This window comes from Athene cunicularia (genome assembly GCF_003259725.1).
Source record: "Athene cunicularia isolate RWA chromosome 19 unlocalized genomic scaffold, athCun1 chr19_part1, whole genome shotgun sequence".
Lineage (NCBI taxonomy): Eukaryota > Metazoa > Chordata > Aves > Strigiformes > Strigidae > Athene > Athene cunicularia.
Window position 1 is genome coordinate 1,889,602 of NW_020799124.1, and position 19,257 is coordinate 1,908,858.

The 19,257-nt window shown below is 43.1% G+C and overlaps 1 protein-coding gene across 1 annotated transcript in view; it reads left to right on the forward strand.

Annotated features, from left to right (window-relative positions):
* The first annotated feature begins 600 nt into the window (after positions 1-600).
* Positions 601-19,257, forward strand: part of ACACA (acetyl-CoA carboxylase alpha) — a 129,389-nt gene continuing 110,732 nt past the window's right edge. Inside the window, 6 exon segments of the mRNA XM_026861688.1 lie at positions 601-638; positions 3,680-3,726; positions 4,872-5,124; positions 17,595-17,727; positions 18,371-18,509; positions 18,742-18,851. Coding sequence (XP_026717489.1) covers positions 4,898-5,124; positions 17,595-17,727; positions 18,371-18,509; positions 18,742-18,851 — 609 coding nt within the window. The 5' untranslated portion in view covers positions 601-638; positions 3,680-3,726; positions 4,872-4,897.

A 19,257-nucleotide genomic window follows, 5' to 3' on the forward strand; every position in this document is an offset into this window, starting at 1 on the left:
AAAAAAAATAAATAATCCAAAGTCGGTTCCATTTTAGCAGGCTGTCAATGGTCGACAAACCATTTAAGTTATACCCAATTTTCTCAAAGTGGGATTTAGACACAGGATTGAGTGTTTTAGCAAACTAGGATAGCTGTAAATATCAGCTCTTTTTTTGTTTTTATGTTCTTTTCGGAAGTGACACAGACGTATTTTACCCGAGGAGACCTAGGAGGGGTATATTCCACTTGTACATTTAGCTTTATGTGTCTAATGTTGATACAGTAAGTCTGAAAACGAAGTAACTAGAACTTCTGACCTCTGGACGTACACTTTTTGTACCTTAGAAGCAAAAGAACTGTGTGGAATATCTTAACACTTGCTGAGAATATTTTAGGATAGGAAGTGAAGCAATGCCCAATTATTAACCAGCTCGGGCGGAGCAGAGTTGGACTCGTGGCCCACCGGTTGTGCAGATACAGGCTGGCGAAGTTTTGAGGCTGAGCGAGTCTTGGAAAGCAGCGGCAGTGGCCAGCCTGATGGGCTGTGGGCAAGGACCTCTGTGGGTGGATGGTTTGATGCTTGGTGGCCTGTGTTGGTGCTAAGAACATCTCTTTGCCCTTTCCTGATCTGGGAACTCACTTCCAGTTCTGGTGTAGGTGAGCACGTTGCTGTTGGTTGGTGTTTTTTTTCTTTTTTTGTCTTCACTAAAAGCAATTAAGTAGTCAACTTGTTACACAGATACCATCTATTTTTACTTTGTTTTAACCTTTTTCCTTCCTTTGTTTTCTGTTACCTGTCTTCAGTTAGGGTAGTGCAAGTATGGCCATTTCATTGTTTTAAAATTATTTGTGTTGGTTAGCAATACCACAGATCCCTGGGCTTTAAACAGGAGACCTGTAAATAAAACTCGTTTTGTTAATTTTCTTTTTATATGGCTTTTCAGTATTGTAGAGGTGCTATTCTGATTCTTTGAAAGAACCTACAACTCATTTTCACTGAAATAATACTGTTCTTTTCAGTAGTGTAATTGTCTTTGGAATGCGGTAGTTTGGAAAAACTAGAAACTTAATTTCCAACTGACATTATGCAAGAATGATCTTGAAGATAGGAATCATCTTGAAGTCAAACTGTTATAAAAACTTCTAAATTCTAATAGTTCTACATGTGCATTTCACTGTCAAGCCAACAATTTTACTAATGATAGTAGTAGAGCTGCGGTGATTTGGGTTTTTTCACCTCAGGCAAAACCAGGTGTGTTACCTTTTGAATTGGGATTGCAGGGTTCTCATCGCTTGTAGCGTGAACACCATTTGAGTCTTAAAATACCTTGATATCTGCAGAGCTGGAGAGTCATGAAAGTGCTGTGTCTCTTCAGAACTCCAATGAGAGCTGCTTTTCTTCAGGAGTGGGGAGGACAGCGTGGCACAGGTTCTGTAAAGGTTCAGCTGTGATGAAACATATTGACGTGACTGAGCAGGCTCAGAGAGCACGATGTTACCTGTTTTAAAGTCTTTGCAGGATCTAAATCTCAATCTGTGTCCTTCTGTAATTTACAGGTTTTTTTGAAGCAAAAAGCTCGCTCTCTGTAAAAGTTAGCTTGTTTGAGAGGCTATTAACACTTGAAAAAATAACTGTAGGGCTGTATATAGCTGAGGAGCCATGCAATTTTGGTTTTTACGGTCTGATTCAATGTTATTAAAACAAACGGTGTATGGTTAGTGGTACACGAACGTTGTCTTGGTGGTCAGCTGAATTCAAGATGCTTGTTAGAAACTGGCAGTTACGTTTCAGACAGCAAATACAACATGCAGAGGTTTGGTGAGACTCGTGCGTTCTATTTGCAGCAAAAGGCTTCCTTGAGATCTCGCAGAAAATCTACATTTTTCTTGGCCCCAGACAATGCTAAAATTAATTCAGATACAAATAACAAATTTCAGCAAGCTGGGAACAAGCAGAGCTTATGTCTAATTCAGCGCAATGTTGAGTTACAGCTGATTGCAAAACATCAGCAGAACGCATGACTTTGGGACTGGACTACACGGGGTTGGAAGTGGACTGGTGAATAGATTTGAATGGGGCTTCGTGGAGAACTGACTGCTTTGGAACAGCGTTGTACAAACAAGATGTTTGAGTCAAGTTGTTTGAGTGTGGCATTGGGGATCAGGAGCCTTGGCATTAATTTGATGTTTTCTCATGCAGTATTTGAGTGAAACGCTTTGCTGCCTGTTCCTCTGTTTCCTTCTCTGCTTAGGAGGAAAAAAAAAAAAAAAAGCCTTGAAACTTGCTTATTAATGTGTAAGTTTTTGAAATTAGAAAAAGTTTTTCTTCTTTGAGAAAGGGTTGAAGTTAGTTTGGCTGTATCCCAGATTCTTCAGCACCGATGATTGTGCCAACAGTAAATCTGTCTGGATGAAATTCTCTAGGAGTGATCTGATGCCAGGATAAATATACACGTAAATATTGTCTTCATGTTTGTATGTGCGAACAAAATTTGATTAATCTTTACACTGTCTGAGCTATAAGTCCTGCCTAAGCACCTCAGTTAAAGAAATCTTCCTGTGCGGTCACAGGTAGGTATGCAGACATTACAGACATGCTTCCTCTTCTCCATCTCTACCCTCAAAAAAGGCAGATTGATCCACCCTCTTAATGCCTGTGTCGGACAGATATTTGTGAAATAAAGTGGTTAAGTACACCTCTCTGCAAAATGAACTGCCTGTGGCCCCAGTGAAACTGGAGTTTGTGGGAGTAATGATGTCAACACATTGATCTAAATAATTCAGTCAAGCTCATTCATGGTAAAAGAGCATAAGCCAGTTGGATCAGTTTTTAATTCTCAGTTACTGATGAAAAGAAAGAGCATGGTGTTTAAGGATTGCACTATCTATAAATTCCTTGTCTGTGCTCTAATTAAAACTACAGTCATGTCCTATTTGTGTTATAACATGGTCCAGTTTTGCTTGTGTACCGGATGAAAGCTGTCATGTTCATATCAAACCAATTATGCTGCATCCCTGTACTTGGCATAACATGGCTATAATTAGCAGGACTGATGAGGTTTTCGCACCGGTTTAGGATGTCAGTGTGGTGTGAGAGTTAAGGGTATCATACCAGTCCTTTCTGCAGAGTGTTGTAGCTGCTGGGAGAGTGGAGCCCTGAGGTAAATGTCCCCTCCTCTTGTCCTTGTCTGTATTGCTGTATCACAGTTTGTTTTACAGGCAAATTATTGGGTTTTTTTAATGTAAAAATTTGGTATATCAGCTGGGTCTTCTAGCCACCAATTTTTTCCCAAGATTTCTAATCGTCACTGAGATTTACTTCAGACTGTAAAATTCAGCCAGCAGATTCAGTAGTTGACAGAGAAAAAAAAAAAAAAAAGAGTTTGACATAAGTAGCACTGGCACAAAGCTTAGTTTCTTTTAGGAACAGAACTGAAGTGTGTGTGGGACGATGGGGTGTGTGCTAAGACGTTGCTTGGTGGTTGCCAGAAGGATGAACGAGCAGGAGGTGCCGCGGCGTGACTTGGACATCACGGGTTCAGTCCCCGCTCCGCTCTGTGACCCAGAGCAAGTGATCTAGTCCGCTTTGTGGCTGGGATTTTTCATGACAGTCTCTGTGTTCAGTGATTCCTGTAGTTGGGAAAACAGACGCGGAGTATTATTCACAATATTTACTTGTTAATTCTTTTCTTTTCCAGTTCGTTTTGGAAGTGGATAACTGCTCAGATTGCAAGAATAACAAGAGGTTAGTGCACTCCTCATTTTACAACGCTATGATTTCCAGCTGCGTGTAGTTATCGTCTAAGAGCATCAAAGTCAGGCAGAGCAGGGCGTATCAAATGATTATTCCCCATCCCACCTGTCTTTGTGCTGTGAGGTGCTCCTTTGTTTTCTCCGTCTGTCGTGCTCTTTCTCAGTTGTAATTATTATTTTTTTTTTTCTCAGTTGTAATTATTATTATCTTTTTAATTTTGAAGAAAATGCATTCATCCCCTTTTGGAACAACATTGAATGTTTGATACTCAGAGTTCCCCATATTAAGAGATTAATCTCGCTCTATGTAATGATTTTTAAAATGGAAAATGGAGACCTGGACTTCTGTATTTTCTTCTTAACAATTGTAAATCATGCTGCTAAGTTTCGGTGTATTACCATCAAGTAGATACTATCCCCTAATTGACATGGATGATCTGGGAACAAGAGGTTAAAGTCAGGGTAAAGTTACAGAAGATGGGTGAGTCAGTCTGGCAGTTCACTGCTGCCGAATACCGGGGGTCTGGCACCTGGCGAGGGCTGGGGAAAGGCTGGTTTTGACCTATTGAATCCATCGTTTGACTAGCAGTAAATAATGCTGTGTGCAGTACCTAGCACAGTGCGTCCCAGCATTCAGATGCTGTTGAAATACGAATTTTTAATTCCAGAATTACAGAAGGGCTGAGATTGGAAGAGCCTCTGGAGATCATCTAGTCCAACCCCCTGTGTAAACAGGGTCAGCTAGAGCAGGTTGCCCAGGACCATGCCCAGTCAGACTTTAAATGTCGCCAATAACTAACCAAAGAGTAATAGTAAAATAAAAATTTTTTATTTTTAGTCATACATTTGTGTGTGATTTTTTTTTTTTCAAGTGCCTACTGCAGTTTTGTCTAAACTGTCAGGTTCTGCAGCAGATCAGAATGACCAGCTGCTTTGATCTTACAGTCCTTGTGCAAGCAGAAGAGTCAGTGATTACAGCAGAAGTATTCTTGATCCTGGACTCCTGTCTGGGTTCAGCTATGGTGTTGTAACATTGCATCTCCTATCAGAAGTGAATCTTGCTGTGTCCTCTTTGTTCTGCAATAACAGGTATTAACTTCAGGTTTTGGTTTTTTTACTTTCTTTTTCCCCTTACAGTGCTGAGGGCCCAATTTGTAGGAGCCATGGAAGAGTCTTCTCAACCCACTAAACCCCTGGAGATGAACCCTCACTCTCGCTTTATTATTGGCTCTGTGTCAGAGGATAACTCAGAAGATGAGACAAGCTCCTTGGTGAAACTTGATCTGCTAGAGGAGAAAGAGAGGTCTTTGTCACCTGTATCTGTCTGCTCGGATTCCCTCTCAGATCTGGGACTTCCTAACGCTCAAGATGGCCTGGCAAGCCATATGAGGTATGGATAAAATAGCACGCAGATTCATTCTTCAGTCTTTTTATCCCATCCATTCCAAAGATAATCCAAAGATTCAACTTTATATCTGGGTTTGGCCTCAAATGTTTTTGTTGTGCCAAAACATCATCTGGCATTCTGTTTCTGGATGATCTCTTGTATGTTTATCTGTACCCAAACCTTCTGTTTTCCATTGGTGTTAATGAAATATCTATCTATTTCTAAATTCCTTAAGCACTTTTCAGACATCTCAGCTGTTGAATGTTATGGTGGGCTTGCTTATACTGCCTGTCTCGTCCCCCCTGTTGGAAAATTGGAATGTGTTGACTGAGGTCTTTAAAGTTTTAACTTGTGTGCGTGTTTTAGACAGGCCGTGTATGTTGAGAACAAGGACATTAATTTGTTTATTTTGTCTTTGTATGGGATTTGCTGCTTTATATGTAGCCAAAGAATTGGCAGTACTCCTGGATAAGATCAATCCCTCCATATTGCTTGGAACGTTTTTTGGTTTGGATAGAGAAAATTTTGTGGATGGTTAAAGAAGCGATTGGTATCCTGCAAAGTGGTGATAAGCCAGGGTTTGATAGGGTAGTTACTGCTTGCAGCTTTGGGAGATGTTGGCCTCATGGCTGGGAGAAGGGCTGTTTCACTCCTCCTCCTAATTCTTTGTGGCTCAAATGAACTGTGAAGTTGGGATTTTGAGATCATGGTGTTAATATTTGCTTGTCAAAATCCCCCTTTATTTTTATGGAGTTGCTGATTTACATACCACCAGCGGGATGTACCCATTGGGGTTTTCTTTGCTGATTTTGAAGAAATGGTTGGTTCCAAAAAGGCTTCTGGCTCTTACTGACCAGTAGTAGATATTTATACAACCAGCTAATCCTTTCAGCTTGTTCTTCTGTTTTGCTGGTTTATTTGCTTGGGCAGATTAAGGAATTTTAATCTGTCCTTTTATTGGTGATTCCCTTCCCACTTTAGGGAGACGGCCTCTGGAAACAAATAGTAGCAGGCTCCGGGTTGGGGCAGAAAGGGGATAGTAGTCCAGACCTTACAGAGTGTTACGGTCATGCCGATGGATCTGTTTAGCCAGCTGGCACTAATATAACAGATATAAAACCTTAAAGCAAATTTTAAGGGGATTACCTTTCCAAAGACTGCCAGTTATAAAATTTGGCAGCACAAAAGGTAATTTTGAAGCAGGAAAAGATCTAGCCCTGTAACTATATATATTTTAAGAACAGAAGAAACTGATGAACACATAACCATTAGTGTGGAAACAGACAATAGGAGAGCAAACAAATCAAGCAACTTCTAGGACACTGGCTGGCATCAGAGAGCTGTAATGCAATAGGTGCACAACCTTGAGCACCTCTGTTGTAACTTGCTTACTTTGGCACGTTCTTTTGAGGGTTCTTGACTTTCAGTTAAATTGGAGAGAAATGCCAGTTCAAATAAAAAAAGTTACAGCATTAATAGGCTGTTTTTCTAAGATAAAGTAAGATGAATTGAAATAGTTTTCCAGGATGGTAGTCTCTTTCGTCCAAAGATTTCCAAATAATGTTTACAGATGGAGAAACTGAGACAAAGACAAGTTCAACAACTTGCCCGGAGTCACTCTGTGACAATGAATTAATGGAACACGGGTATTCTTGCTTCCAGCTTCCTTTTGGTAATCACAAGGGTACGACACTTTGTAAAGTGACAAAGATAAATTCGTGGGGAGTTCTGTACGGTCTGACTAGTGGGTCAAACAAGGTGCAGGTCCATGGGAGTTCAGCTCTGTGAAGAAGTTACCAAAACTCTTTCCTTTCGTTGGTTAGTTTCACACAGGAAATTTTGGTCAGTTAAAGACAGAGTTAGCTTGTATTTGAGGTGAGGGGCTTTGCTGCTGAGAAGTCCTTCTCAGGGAACAATTATGGCTGAAATCCAGAATTTAGGCTGCTGGAAGGGGGTTCGTGGGTGTACCTGTAGTAACAGGCATTGCTGCTTCTCTTTTGTTCTTAAACCCCCATAAGAAGTGACATCACGTTGCCAGGTCACGAGGAGTCATGGTTCAGCAGACTGTTGGGCATGTGTTCAGCACCTGTGATTTGCAGGTCTCCTGCCTGAGCTGGAAAACGTTGCTGAGAGCCTTATCGTCTGGCGGGGTTGTGATGTCTAATCGATGAATCCTGACCCAGCTAGGGAGCCTGTGTGCCAACCCGTGTCTCTTCAGTTGAGCATGCAGAGCGTGTGTGTGCTGTGGCGTTCCATCTATCACCTTATTGATCGTGTCAAGCGTTTATGCTGTTGCTAAAGACAGTCTCGCTGGGACAGGCTGTACAATACAGGCTGCCGTTCCACTGGAGATCTATGAGGACCTTTGATTGTGCCAGTTGGCTGCTACTATATAGGATTGATAAAGCTACACTCTGATAATGAACTTTAAATTGGTGTGTGGAACACCAACGCTTAACAGAAATTGTGTGTTGGAAGAGTAACCATGGAGGCTAAAACCTTCTGATTCTTTTCTTGCTTGTAGTTGTGCTTTATTTAAAGATTATCAGTAATAAAAATCATGTAAATGCCCTCCTCACTCTGTTAGTTACAGCATCTAACATTAAAAACAAGTGCCGTTGAAGAAAATACCCTTTGTGTACAGTTTACATCAACAGAATTTACTTTTTGTACGTTAAGATAATCAAACCAAGCATACCGTTTTTTCTTAATCTTTCTGCTTCCAGGCATCCTTGTGTTGTCTTTGAGTTCAGAAATTTCCCTCGGCACTTCCCACCAAAGGCAGTAGTCCTGCTGGGATACAGTTTTGGTTGTAGTGTAGTGAGTGTTAGGCACAATGCAAGTTTTAGTGGTAGATTAAGTAACTTCTCTCTAAATGCCACTTGGAAAGTACTTTGGGTTTGCTCGTTTTGGTTAATAAATTCTTCTTGACTGTTGCTAAATTTAATTCCTAGCTTCAAAAATGGTATCTTGTATCAAATTCTTACTTAAAATAAGACTAAGTCCTGCGTGTCTCCTGATATTTACACATCAGGGCTCTGGTTTCATAAGCAATGAGATGGGTGTGCAGAGTCACCTGACAATCCTTGATTCAGCTGAAAGTCAGATTTTTGGAAGTAGCTCAGCTGTTACCTTTGATAGTCAGCCTGCAGAGATTTTAGGCCTTAGCACCTAAAAATATTTGGACTTCTCGGTAAATAGTCTCAATAAATTATTGAGGTGCTTAAGGAGAACTAATCGTCTATTAAAGTAATTTTGGAAGAGTTCCTCAGTTTGACTCTGGACGGTGGGGTGTTGAGTATGCCCAGCCTGGCACTGGGTCAGGGTGCCTGCTTAGAAACCAGTCCCGGAGTGATTGCACAAAGTACCAAAAGCAATAAAGGATCCTTCTGAGCTTGTTCTGAATTCATAAAAATTCCTTTCCATCCTGCCTGTTTGTGGTTAGGGGATTACACAATAGAGCATTGATCTTGTAAAATTATAAGCGTCGCTGTAATTTTATGCACAGACGCATGTGTTGAAGTACAAGGATGCATTAGTGTCTGCCAGGTGGATGCTTTCACTGCCACATCCCAGACTGGTCCAGCTACATCCAGAAGGATTTCTCCTTCGCTGAACTGACTCCTTCCCGTTCCTGGCTTTCTGCAAAGTCCTGGCTGTGGGGCTGCGGCTGGAGCTGAAGGCTCCTCCTCTTCCTCTGCTCTCTGTGCTATCAGTTGCCATGGTGCTGCTGAGGTGGGTTTTGTTTTTGTGTAGGGCGACTTACATGAGTTTGCATCTCAGGGACCAGAAACTGGAACTGCATGCCTCTTGCCGAGACGTTTTCCTTTCCATGCCATGAATTGCCGTTGGCTCAGCAGGTAGGAGAGAGTGATACTATTGCATGTTTCTGCAAGTTAATGAAATAAAGCTGTGCATCTCCGAGGAACCCCTGCCAGAACAAAGGATTTTGTTTCCTCTTTGCTACCACTGCTGCCAGGGAGTGATGTTGTGATTTATATTTTGAACTTCATCCACCTGGAGAGAAAAGTTGAATTTCCTCCTGTATTTGTTGAAAAAGAAGCAGCTTGTAAGGTGGTTTGAACTCTTAGCTGTTTCTGGTTATGCTGATAACCTGTGGATTGTAACTGTTGTTCACTGAACACTAAAGTGAACACACTTTAAAGGACTTTTCACTGGCATACCTCTCAAAAGTAGCATTCTTATTTTGCTGTAACATGTTTTACTCCCTTTGATATCAGTTAACATGAGAAACATCTCTATATTCAGTAATTTGTAGGGAGATGTTGCGAAGATGAGCTGACTGAGATACCACAGTGGTGACAGTCTCCTACTTGCCTACTTACCTGATACTTCTAATTGACAAGATAACAAATTATACTTTGTCTCTATTGGAATACTTTAGGGCCCCCTCCTGCATGTTGCTGAATGCCCTCATTTTTCACCCAGACGGGCTCATGGAGCAAAGGCATCCAAAGACAAGTGCTTTTGCAGAATCCCCTCACAGCCTAGTGCTTGTATCCTCGGTGGCTGCAGGAGAAGCTGGCAATGAATTGGCTTGTGACAAATCTGGGAAAAGAGGAAGTGTCATTAGAACTGTTTTAGGTAGGGAATGCCAACAACCTCCAGGCTAGGGAATAACTTGGATCTCTTGACTCCGTCTGTAAGACTGGTAGCTGAAATGGGCTGCACCATGCTGTCCATACAGGATTCTCTTACACTAGGCAAAACCTCTTTCAGTGATAAATTTTATGCAAACTCCTCCACCCATCCCTTTAGTTCTGGTTGTTAGAAAAGATACATTCTCTCCTTCGTGTAGGTAAGATCTGTTCAACACTTGAACTTTGTCAGAGAGCACCGGGAAGGCTCCTTGGCAAAGATTTCCGTTCTGCTCTCAGGTGCAGAACTGTCTGTCACTGTTGTTACTGGCTTTTGTCTTGGTGGAGAGTGTTAGGCTGTTGCTCCAGGGATGTGTGGGATTTTGTATTTCATGAGGATGTAAAGATAAAGATCTTTCAGTACTCTATGGTTTTAGGAACTGGAGTATGGATATCAATTTGATGTAAATTTGGATTTTTATTTGGATTGACATTTGGATTTACTGGGTATTTTTAAGGGATGAAAATTTGTGTTCTGAAAGATAAATCTGAAGGAGAGGGAAGGGGCTTGGAGCATGCAGGAGGCTAGAGGCTTGCTGAGCACCATACGTGTAAGGTTGAGTGCAGAAAACCTTGGGAGGAACAGTTAAAGGGAATGGGGTAGGTTAAAGAGTCTCGGGAATGAAGTGGTTTTGATTGTAGTACACAAGAATGTGTGACCCAGAGGAGCTCAGGGAGCTTTAAACCATCAGGTTCCCTCCCATAATAACAGCTGGGAAGTTGCTTTGGAATTTGGACAGAACACCAGTGATTTGGTATGTGCATCCCCTGAGTACAGTCGAGTCTAAAATGCATATGGCATGGCAGGTAAAAAGCCAGATACGTGGTTTAGGAAAGGAAGATGTCTGACAAACAAGTGTCTCACCGCTGAAAATCTGCATCGATTGCAGCTGTTGGTGCTTGGTTAGTTGAGAGGAATCCTAGCAGCTTGTGCCTGTTTGGGCTTTGTAGTTTTGGAACCAAAGTTGCTGCTTTAGGCTAAAGACCTGCCCTGATGGCTGTTCAAAGTCTGCGTTCGCATCAGGTGAAGTTATTTAGCCAGGGAGTAGTGAGAGGGCTGATCTTGGTGTGTTTTTTGTTGTTGTTGTTTTTTGTTTGTTTTTTTTTTTTTGTTGCATCCTTTATTTAATTTCCTGAAATCCTTAGGCTTAATCTTTTGTCAGAGCTGAGTTGAGGTTTTTTTGATTTGTAGGTTGAAGCACTGATTTCCAGCACTGTCTGCATTCAGGCCAACTGCTCTGTCCCTTTAAAATAACAGGCAAAAACTGTCTCTGAGTAAGTCCAGATTGCTGCCTCCAATGCCCATTAACCAAGACACAGTGAACCATTTACTCCGGCTGCAGAATTCTGCAGTGCTTGCTGGACTACATATATGCTTGCTCTTTCTCTCTGCCTTTTTGTGAAATAGGTAGGAAGGACAGATCTAAAACCAGAGCAGATCTTACGGGTGCTTCAGCTGGCTCGAGTCTTACCACCCAGTTCAGATACACGTTCACATCAGCGCTTGCATATTTATAAAACATAAAGCCCAAATTGGTGATGAGAGCTGCCCTCTCTCCACACCCTTTACAGGTCTAATCCGGAGTGAGAGGGGGGAAAAAAAAAAATCCTTTCTTGGTGTGTGTATGTGTGTGTGCTGCAGTCTCCTCAAGGCTGCCTTTCAAACAAGCCAGCTAATGCATCACTGCCTTTGGAATAAACCGCTACGTCACTGATAGCACTTGGCATGTTGCAGTGCTGGGATCAATGCAGGCTCCTAGCTGCGATGTGCGTCAGGTATGTGTCGGTGATGAATGCTTTTTTTTCTCGGAGGCTAGAACAGAAGAGAACCACGCAGGCTTTCCTTTTGTCTGTCAGCAGGCCTGGGCTCTGAGGAGGGGGGTGGTTTTCATGTGGTATTTGCCATTTGGGTTCTGAGTAGTGTTATGTTTAGGGAATGAGCTTTGTAGAGTGTGTGTATGTGTGTTTGGTGGTAAGTATTGTATCAGTGACGTGTCCTTGCGTGGCGTATTTTCGTAGGGATGTTGCTGGGAGTGGTGTCCATTGATTTCACAGCCGTGAATTCGGCTGGTAGAAGGCACAGTGAATGTTTTTAGCCAATGCTGAAGCTGCTCCTCTAACATCAAGCTGTGTGTACATGTAGGATTTGTTTCCTTGCAGCTACAGTGCTCAGAAACTGTTTGGATTGGGGGCTGTGGGTGGGGTTTTTCGGAGGACAAGCAAGTATTTGGGAAACAGTTTTCACAAAATCTGAAAAATAAAATTTCAGTTATACTGTGCATAAATTTTAATCTTGAATCGGGTTCAAAAACTGGGAAATCTAATGGAATCGTAGATCGTGGGAGTATTTTATTTTGAAAATGATGGAATACACCATTTTCTACATGAAATACACATCCAGTAGAGTCACTGAATGTCTGTTGGGTTTTGCTGGTCTTCCGTAGTGGTGACCAGAAGAGAAAGCGACACAGAGTTTATCAAGCAGAGTCTGTAGGCTCACGATTCTCTGCCCTCACGATGTCTTGTTTGGAACTGGTGAAATGGAGGGTGTGTGGCAGCCTGCCTGCAGGGGTGCAGGGAAGTAGGAGCCTGTTGAGGTAGGGTGAGCAGATCTCCATGGCTGGAGTCATTCCTGCTGGGGTGTGGGAGGCAGAGACCCCAGGTTTGCTCTGGCGGGCTGGGAGTGGGAATCTGTACCACACCTGGGTAACGGTGCAGCCTCTCCAGATGGAGCCAGTGCTGGAAATGTTTCAAGCCGAGCTGCTTTTTCTTACATACTTCTGTTTTAAAATGAATTAACTGGGAAAATTCTGGTGTACTTCATAGTTGGGTAGTTTGAGTAGCTCTTCAAAGAGGAAACAAAGGCTGACAGGTGAGAGAGGCATTTGGTTATTAGGTAGATAGATAATGTTGGGGGTTTTTGTGTGGTTAAACTCTGTTCTTTCCCTGGTATCTCTTGTCTTTGCTGTCCTGTGAAGAGATTTCTTTCCTCTGTGCCTGCCGCAGAGTGTCGCTGTCCCCTTTCCCCTTCTGCTGACAAGGCTCGAAGAAATTGGATCCTCACAGAATTGTTTGCCTGCATTTTATCAGACACGTGGCACTTGCTGTTGGTCGCTGCTCGTATCGCCTGTGCTGTTCTTAGTTCCCTGTCTCCTCCAGTGACCTCACCTTGCCCTTCAGGGCTCGGGGTTACATACTGTCATCACGTTAATGTGACACTTTTCCTCTGGGTACTTGTTCCATTTTTTTCAGTGATCCTCCTCCTGGGTGATTGTGTGGCTTTTGCTTAGGCTTTTGGAATGTGTGTGCAGCAAATAAAAGCTGTGCTACCTGGGTATGGCCGCACACCAGGGCAGACCCAAATGTCGTGAAATTAAAAAATGTAATCCTGTTGCTGCATCTAGTTCCAGTCCAGGTTTCATCATGACTGTATTGCTGCAGTAGTTGCCCTCGCTTATCATCTCCCTACCCCCAAATTTGCAATTTCTGGTTTTGCATGTGCTTGGTACTGAGTAAACATGCCGCCTTTCTCCAGCAATGTGAGTGGACCCTGAAGTACAGCAGCACTTTGCTTGTGAGGATATTTATTCTCACAGCATTTGGAGCAATCTCATTCCCATTTCATAGGGGGAGAAACAGAAGCACAGAAAATTTACGTGACCTGTCCAGGGTCTCCCAGGTTCCTGGCTGGTGTCCAGCACGAGCTGTTGTCTCATGCCTGGATCAGCGCTGCGCTCCGTGTGTGGGGACAAACTGTGCCTCTGACTTTCTTCTCTGCGGCCTCGGAAGCGCTTTCCTTGTCACCTCCCCACCCCTCCTGAAAATCTGATATTGAATCTCACGTGTTGATAGAATTCTTTGGGCAAATGGACCCCTGTCGTTGCTCCTTCACTCCTGCCAAGCTGCCTGCGGCTGGCGGAGCGCGCGGGGAAGCGTGTGGGGATCCGGAGCTGGGGCTGAGCCCTGCTGCCAACGGCCGCTGTGCATCGTGTGGGCTGCAGCAGCCGTGCTCTGTGCTAAGCCTGATTACGTAACCTGTAGATCATTTTCTCTCTTTCCTGATCAGCTGCTTTCCTCTGAATACAGGAGAGGGAAGCTGCTACCCTCTCTGTGCATGCTGCGTCACAGGAAGATTGACTGAGAGAGAGAGGGGTGGTGGAAAGCAAGGGACAAAGGTTAAAAGATTGAAGCAATCTGGGAAGTGCCACTGCTTCAAGGAGAACCGCCTGAGTGCAAGAGGCTCTTTGCAGCTTTCTCCTGCTGGGTTTTGAGCTGCAGTATTGAAAAAATAAAAAATAGCAGCAGCAACACTAGACGAGTCATAAGCAAGCCTGAAATCTGTTAATTCCTTCACTGAGACAGCATGGAGGATTCTGCAGAGCAGAGTCAGGAAATGAGGTATCACATGCTGCAAAGGTAAGAATTACAGATCTGATTGTCTCCTGATGGCAGCAGCTGTTTTGGACTGAGGCAGTTGGGCACATTGTCCTGGAAACGCATACTGATATTTTTGCATGTTAATTTTATTCTCTGAAACCTCACCAGTTACTGTGAGTGATCTGTGCATGCAGTCCATAAGAAAGATGCTAGAATACGTCTTAGGTGGGGAATCAGTGTTAAAAAAGTTTGAGATTCTGTGCAGCTTCTAACCTCTGTAAACTCTGAGGGATAGACGGGCGTTCTGAAAGCTGTGACACTTTGCACACTGCAGTTGTGACCTGGTGATTAATGGGCATGACTGGTACTAACTCAGCATTTATTTTGTTTTGTTTAGAGCTCAGTGTTTTTCCTTGCTGCCCGACTTCTTCCTCATCTTACTCTGCAAAAACAAACAAAAAAAAATCTCCTGTTTTGATTATAATGTGCAGCCTGTGGTTATTAGTAAATCAACTTAACGTTCTTGGTATGCTTACTTTCATAAATTAAACTGAACTATACTTGCTGATAAACAACTGTTTGTGTATTATTCCACATGATGAACCTCTGGTTCTGTTGACATTTTATCTGTAGCAGTATCTTTATGTGTGTAGTAATTTAAACTTGGCAGGATCGTTCATATTCATATGCGTTCACAGATTCTGACCCCAAGATTTTTATCTTTTTTCTATTTTTGTTGAGACTGCTTTCAATAAACCTGCCACGAATAACTTGTCTCACTTTGTTGGACTGTGCTTTTTCCTTGCCATGCCATAGATTCTGACCCTCATTAAATGCAGAAATTTAGCAGAAGTTCAACCTTAACTACACCTTTCCTCTTTTTCTTGCCTGTTGGCTCCTGTCCTTGAATTCCTGGGCTGAGATTATCAGAGAGCAGTTTGTGAACTCGTGCTCGTGGGGACGAGTTTTAAGTTCAGTGACAGTGTCTATCTCTGGAAGTGTGGCTGGCTGGAAGAAGGGAAAGTGCACAGGGAAAGAACCTCTGCACACACAACTTGTGCTTATGCCCTTCTCTGGATATCAGCTCGCAGCTCTTCTTTGGGACAAGTTACTGGGCTGGATGTTCTTTGGTCTGACCTAGTGCAGCCATTTATACATCCTGAAATACGCTGGGAGAAAAGCGTCTGTTGTTTTAGCAGGCTTTAAAATCACTCTGTTGTTGTTCCTCTTACCTTTACTTCTCCCACTGTTGGCTTCAGGGACTGCTTCAAAGTCTCTTTCACTCTGCTTAGAACAGGTTTTCCCTTCCTAGTTAAGCTCAACATTTGCAAGTCCTAATCTTGAAGTTCTCCACCAGCATGGCTGTTTGTCATGGGAATATCTCACCTGTGGGAGAGGAAGATCAATGTGTTAATGCAGAGCACAGGGTCAGACTTTCAGGTGCTGTTCTGGAAACCCTCACAAAGTCAGGGTTGCACCACAGTAAGATGTCATGGCCAAAGTAGATGGTGTGTGTGAAGGCGGAGAGGAAGGGAAGGATCCGCTCCATCCTGTGTGTGGTCGATAAACGGGTCTTTATGGTCAGATCTGGGCACTAAGCTTGCCTTTCCTGAAAGATCACCTTTTGTTCTAGTCTGGTTCTTGGTTGGTTATACCAGGATTTGGCATATACTGTTTTGAACAGGTTGTGCTAGATGATATGAGTGAAGATCCTTTTTGTTAATGTGTGCTGCAAAGCCCAGCGTAGTCTGGATTAGCACCGTGGTTGTTCACAGGAGAGATGGGTAAGAGAAGAATCTGGTTTTAAACCAGATACTAGCTACAGTTTGTTCAGGGCTTCTTTCATCAGCAAATTTTTAGTCAAAATACTGGTGTGTGGTGTTACTGTGCTCCTGATAAGGAGTTAAGGAGTGTCTGCGTTCCAGATGGGTAAATCTTTGTAGGCACAACGTGATTATGAGGGAAGGCGAGGGGGAGTCTGTGTGTCTCCTCTCGGGCTGTCACCAAGCCCCTCTGCCAGCTCATTCAAGCCTCACACGGGGCAGTGAACCTCCCACGTGCAGCTCTCGGGCTACCTGACCTTGGTGGCTGTGTTTATAAAAGGGATGCTGTGCGTGGTTTACCTTGTCCTTGGGTTAGTTTTCCCCTTCCTGCTCTCTCCCAGCAATTCCAGTTGCGTTCTGCCACATCCCATCCCATTTCCCTGTGGAGTTGCTCAATGGCAGCAGCGCTTCCACAGCTGATTAGGCCAGAGGTTCCTGACGGGTTTCCCATGGCCGAGGGGCAGCCAGCAGGGCCCACGTGGCTGCTGGGGACAGATGCTGCCCGTTAACGGCTTCTCCCATGACACTGACCCCCTTGGTTGCTGTTGGGTCTTTCCAAAGCATTGGGTGGGTTTTAAAATACCTTCCTAATACTCATCTCTCCTTCCTACAGAAAGGTTCTGTAATCCTGCTTGGTGGCAGGAGTAAGGACTTCAGTGTGTTCGTGGGAAAGGAACCTGTTAAGGAAGGCATGCTAAATGAGAAAAAGGGGTGAACTGTGGGGTGACCTAAGAGGTAAAGCTTCAGGGGCTTTAAGGTAAAAAGCATCTTATTTCCCCAGTCATGCTGCCCTAGGGGAGATGCACGGTGTGAAGAGTAGGTCTTTGCTTTTCTATTGAGTTCTATCCCCCTCACAATTTCAGCTTTGTAAATTTTAGCAAATCACATCCTGTAGTGCTTGCAAAAGCAAAGGGTGGTTTACCCACGTGGTGGTTCTGTGGAAGCTGAAGCGTAAGAAAGGGAAGCGGCTGTCCCATTCCCACACGGTGACGATGGCAGAGCACAGAGCTCATCTTGTCAGACACAGAACTGCCTTTCACTGGTGGCAGTAGAAGTAATGTGACTCATCTGTCCTCTAGCTCTCAGAATTTTGGGGAAAATACTAAAGACCTGATGGTGGTAAATTCTTGGAAAATTATTTTAAGTAGCCAGTCACAGAATCTCTGGTTTGCACCTGGGGATTTATTTGCTGTGGTTCCCCAATAGGATTTCCTTACGGAGTCTTATCTTAGTACTTTGTTTTACCAAAGCCAGAAAACATTGTTGTCATTTTCCAGCTTTCCTAGATGAATTGAAAGCAACGTGGAGGAGCATTATTGTTCTGTGTTGGGCAGCAGTATACAGTGAACATATTTTTACCTCTTTATACATTAGCCTAACTAGAATTTCTCCAGATAACCTGGCTTTTGCAGAGAGATAACTGAAAGGCAGTTGAAAAACAGTCATCCCTGTAGAAGCTGAGGACCAGGCCATTGCAGTCTTGGAGTCAAGGAGTGATTCTGCTTGTCTACTTGGGGAACTTGGTCAAGGGGAGCTTTACAACTTATTCACACATCCTCTTCTATTTGTGTACATCTGCACTGCCAAGTTGCTTTTCTCTGTCAAATTTCCTTAGGCCCAGTATGTCTGGTTTACACCTTGTAAAGCAAGGCCGGGACAGGAAGAAAGTTGATGTGCAGCGGGATTTCACTGTGGCTTCTCCAGCAGAATTTGTCACTCGTTTTGGAGGGAATAAAGTTATTGAAAAGGTAAGTTACTGACCTCTTTGTCTTTAGCGTGTTGCATTTTGTTCCCTTGTCTTGAGCTATGGCTTCTCTCTCTATAGAGCTGTACATTGCAGATATCAAAATATTAATATTCCTGAACGTGAAAGTTCTACTTCTGCCTGTAATCATCCTGTTTCCATTTTATTTTATATATGATAAATAAACATCCCATTGTTTTAGCTTAGTGTGACAGGAAAAAAAAAATTTAGTGAGCTAGAGCAGTTCTGCTGATAAAAAAGGATTTATAGACAGATAAAACAAAAGCAGGCTGGAAAACCACCAAGAAATGTATTTTAAAATACATAATTATTTAATAGATGAGGTCGCTTCCTTTCAGGTATCAAAAGTTTTAGCTACTCATTATGTCTGTTCTCATGGGTCCTTCTGCTCTTTAATCCAAACAAAGCATAATGCCTTAAAATCTTTACAGTTGGGCAAGAGCCGATATCTAAATTGACTGATGGGCCATTAAATGTTCTTACTGAACTGAATGCTGACTGATGAGACTGCACAGCCCCAAAATGGGACAAAGAGTCTGCAGAGAAAAAAAACACCTCGTTTTCATTATCGTTTAGTGTTTTGTGCTGTTTGGACTCTGTTTCATCCCTGCTTCTAATATACTCAGGTCCTGATAGCAAATAATGGCATTGCAGCAGTGAAATGCATGAGGTCCATCCGACGCTGGTCCTATGAGATGTTTCGAAATGAGCGGGCAATCAGATTTGTTGTCATGGTGACTCCTGAGGATCTGAAAGCAAATGCAGGTGAGTTGTAAAGACAAGTGAAGGTGCACAACCTTCTCCTTGCGCAGCCTTGTGGGCACACTAGGATGCGAGGGCCTGAATTTATGTCCACTGCATCACCTACCATTCTGTCAAGTAACAGATTTTTCTGGGAGGAGATTAAGCACTTCCAGTCCTGTAGATCTAGGGAGTTTTAGACCAAGTACCATTTATTAAATTTGAAATCTAAATAAGACCTTCTCTGTGTTTGCAGAATATATTAAAATGGCAGATCACTACGTCCCGGTTCCGGGAGGACCGAACAACAACAACTATGCAAATGTGGAACTCATTCTTGATATTGCTAAGCGGATTCCAGTGCAGGTGAGGAGTGTCAAAGATAGTTCTGAAAACAGGAGGTAACACTAAGCAATCTTCTCTCCTTAAATAACAAGTTGCATCAGGGGAAAAAGACAAGTCAAAGAAATTGAAATTACAAATCTATACTAGCACCAAAAGGCAGTGCATGTTACAGTGCAGTGGATTTCCCAGTGTATCTGCAGGAGATAGAAGGTTCCTTTCACTCTTTCACTTGTCTGCACTTAGTTCCTCTTTAACAGCTTGCTGGGGCAGCTGCCTTTGACTTTTATGCAAGATGCAAGACACTAGCCCTTTGAACTAAACATAGCATGGAGTTCAGGAGGCTGCTCTGGCTTAGGAATGTTATGAGGCTGCTTTCAGTGAGGGAAAGAAAGACTTGAAGTATCTGCATCCTTGCTATTTCTGCTCA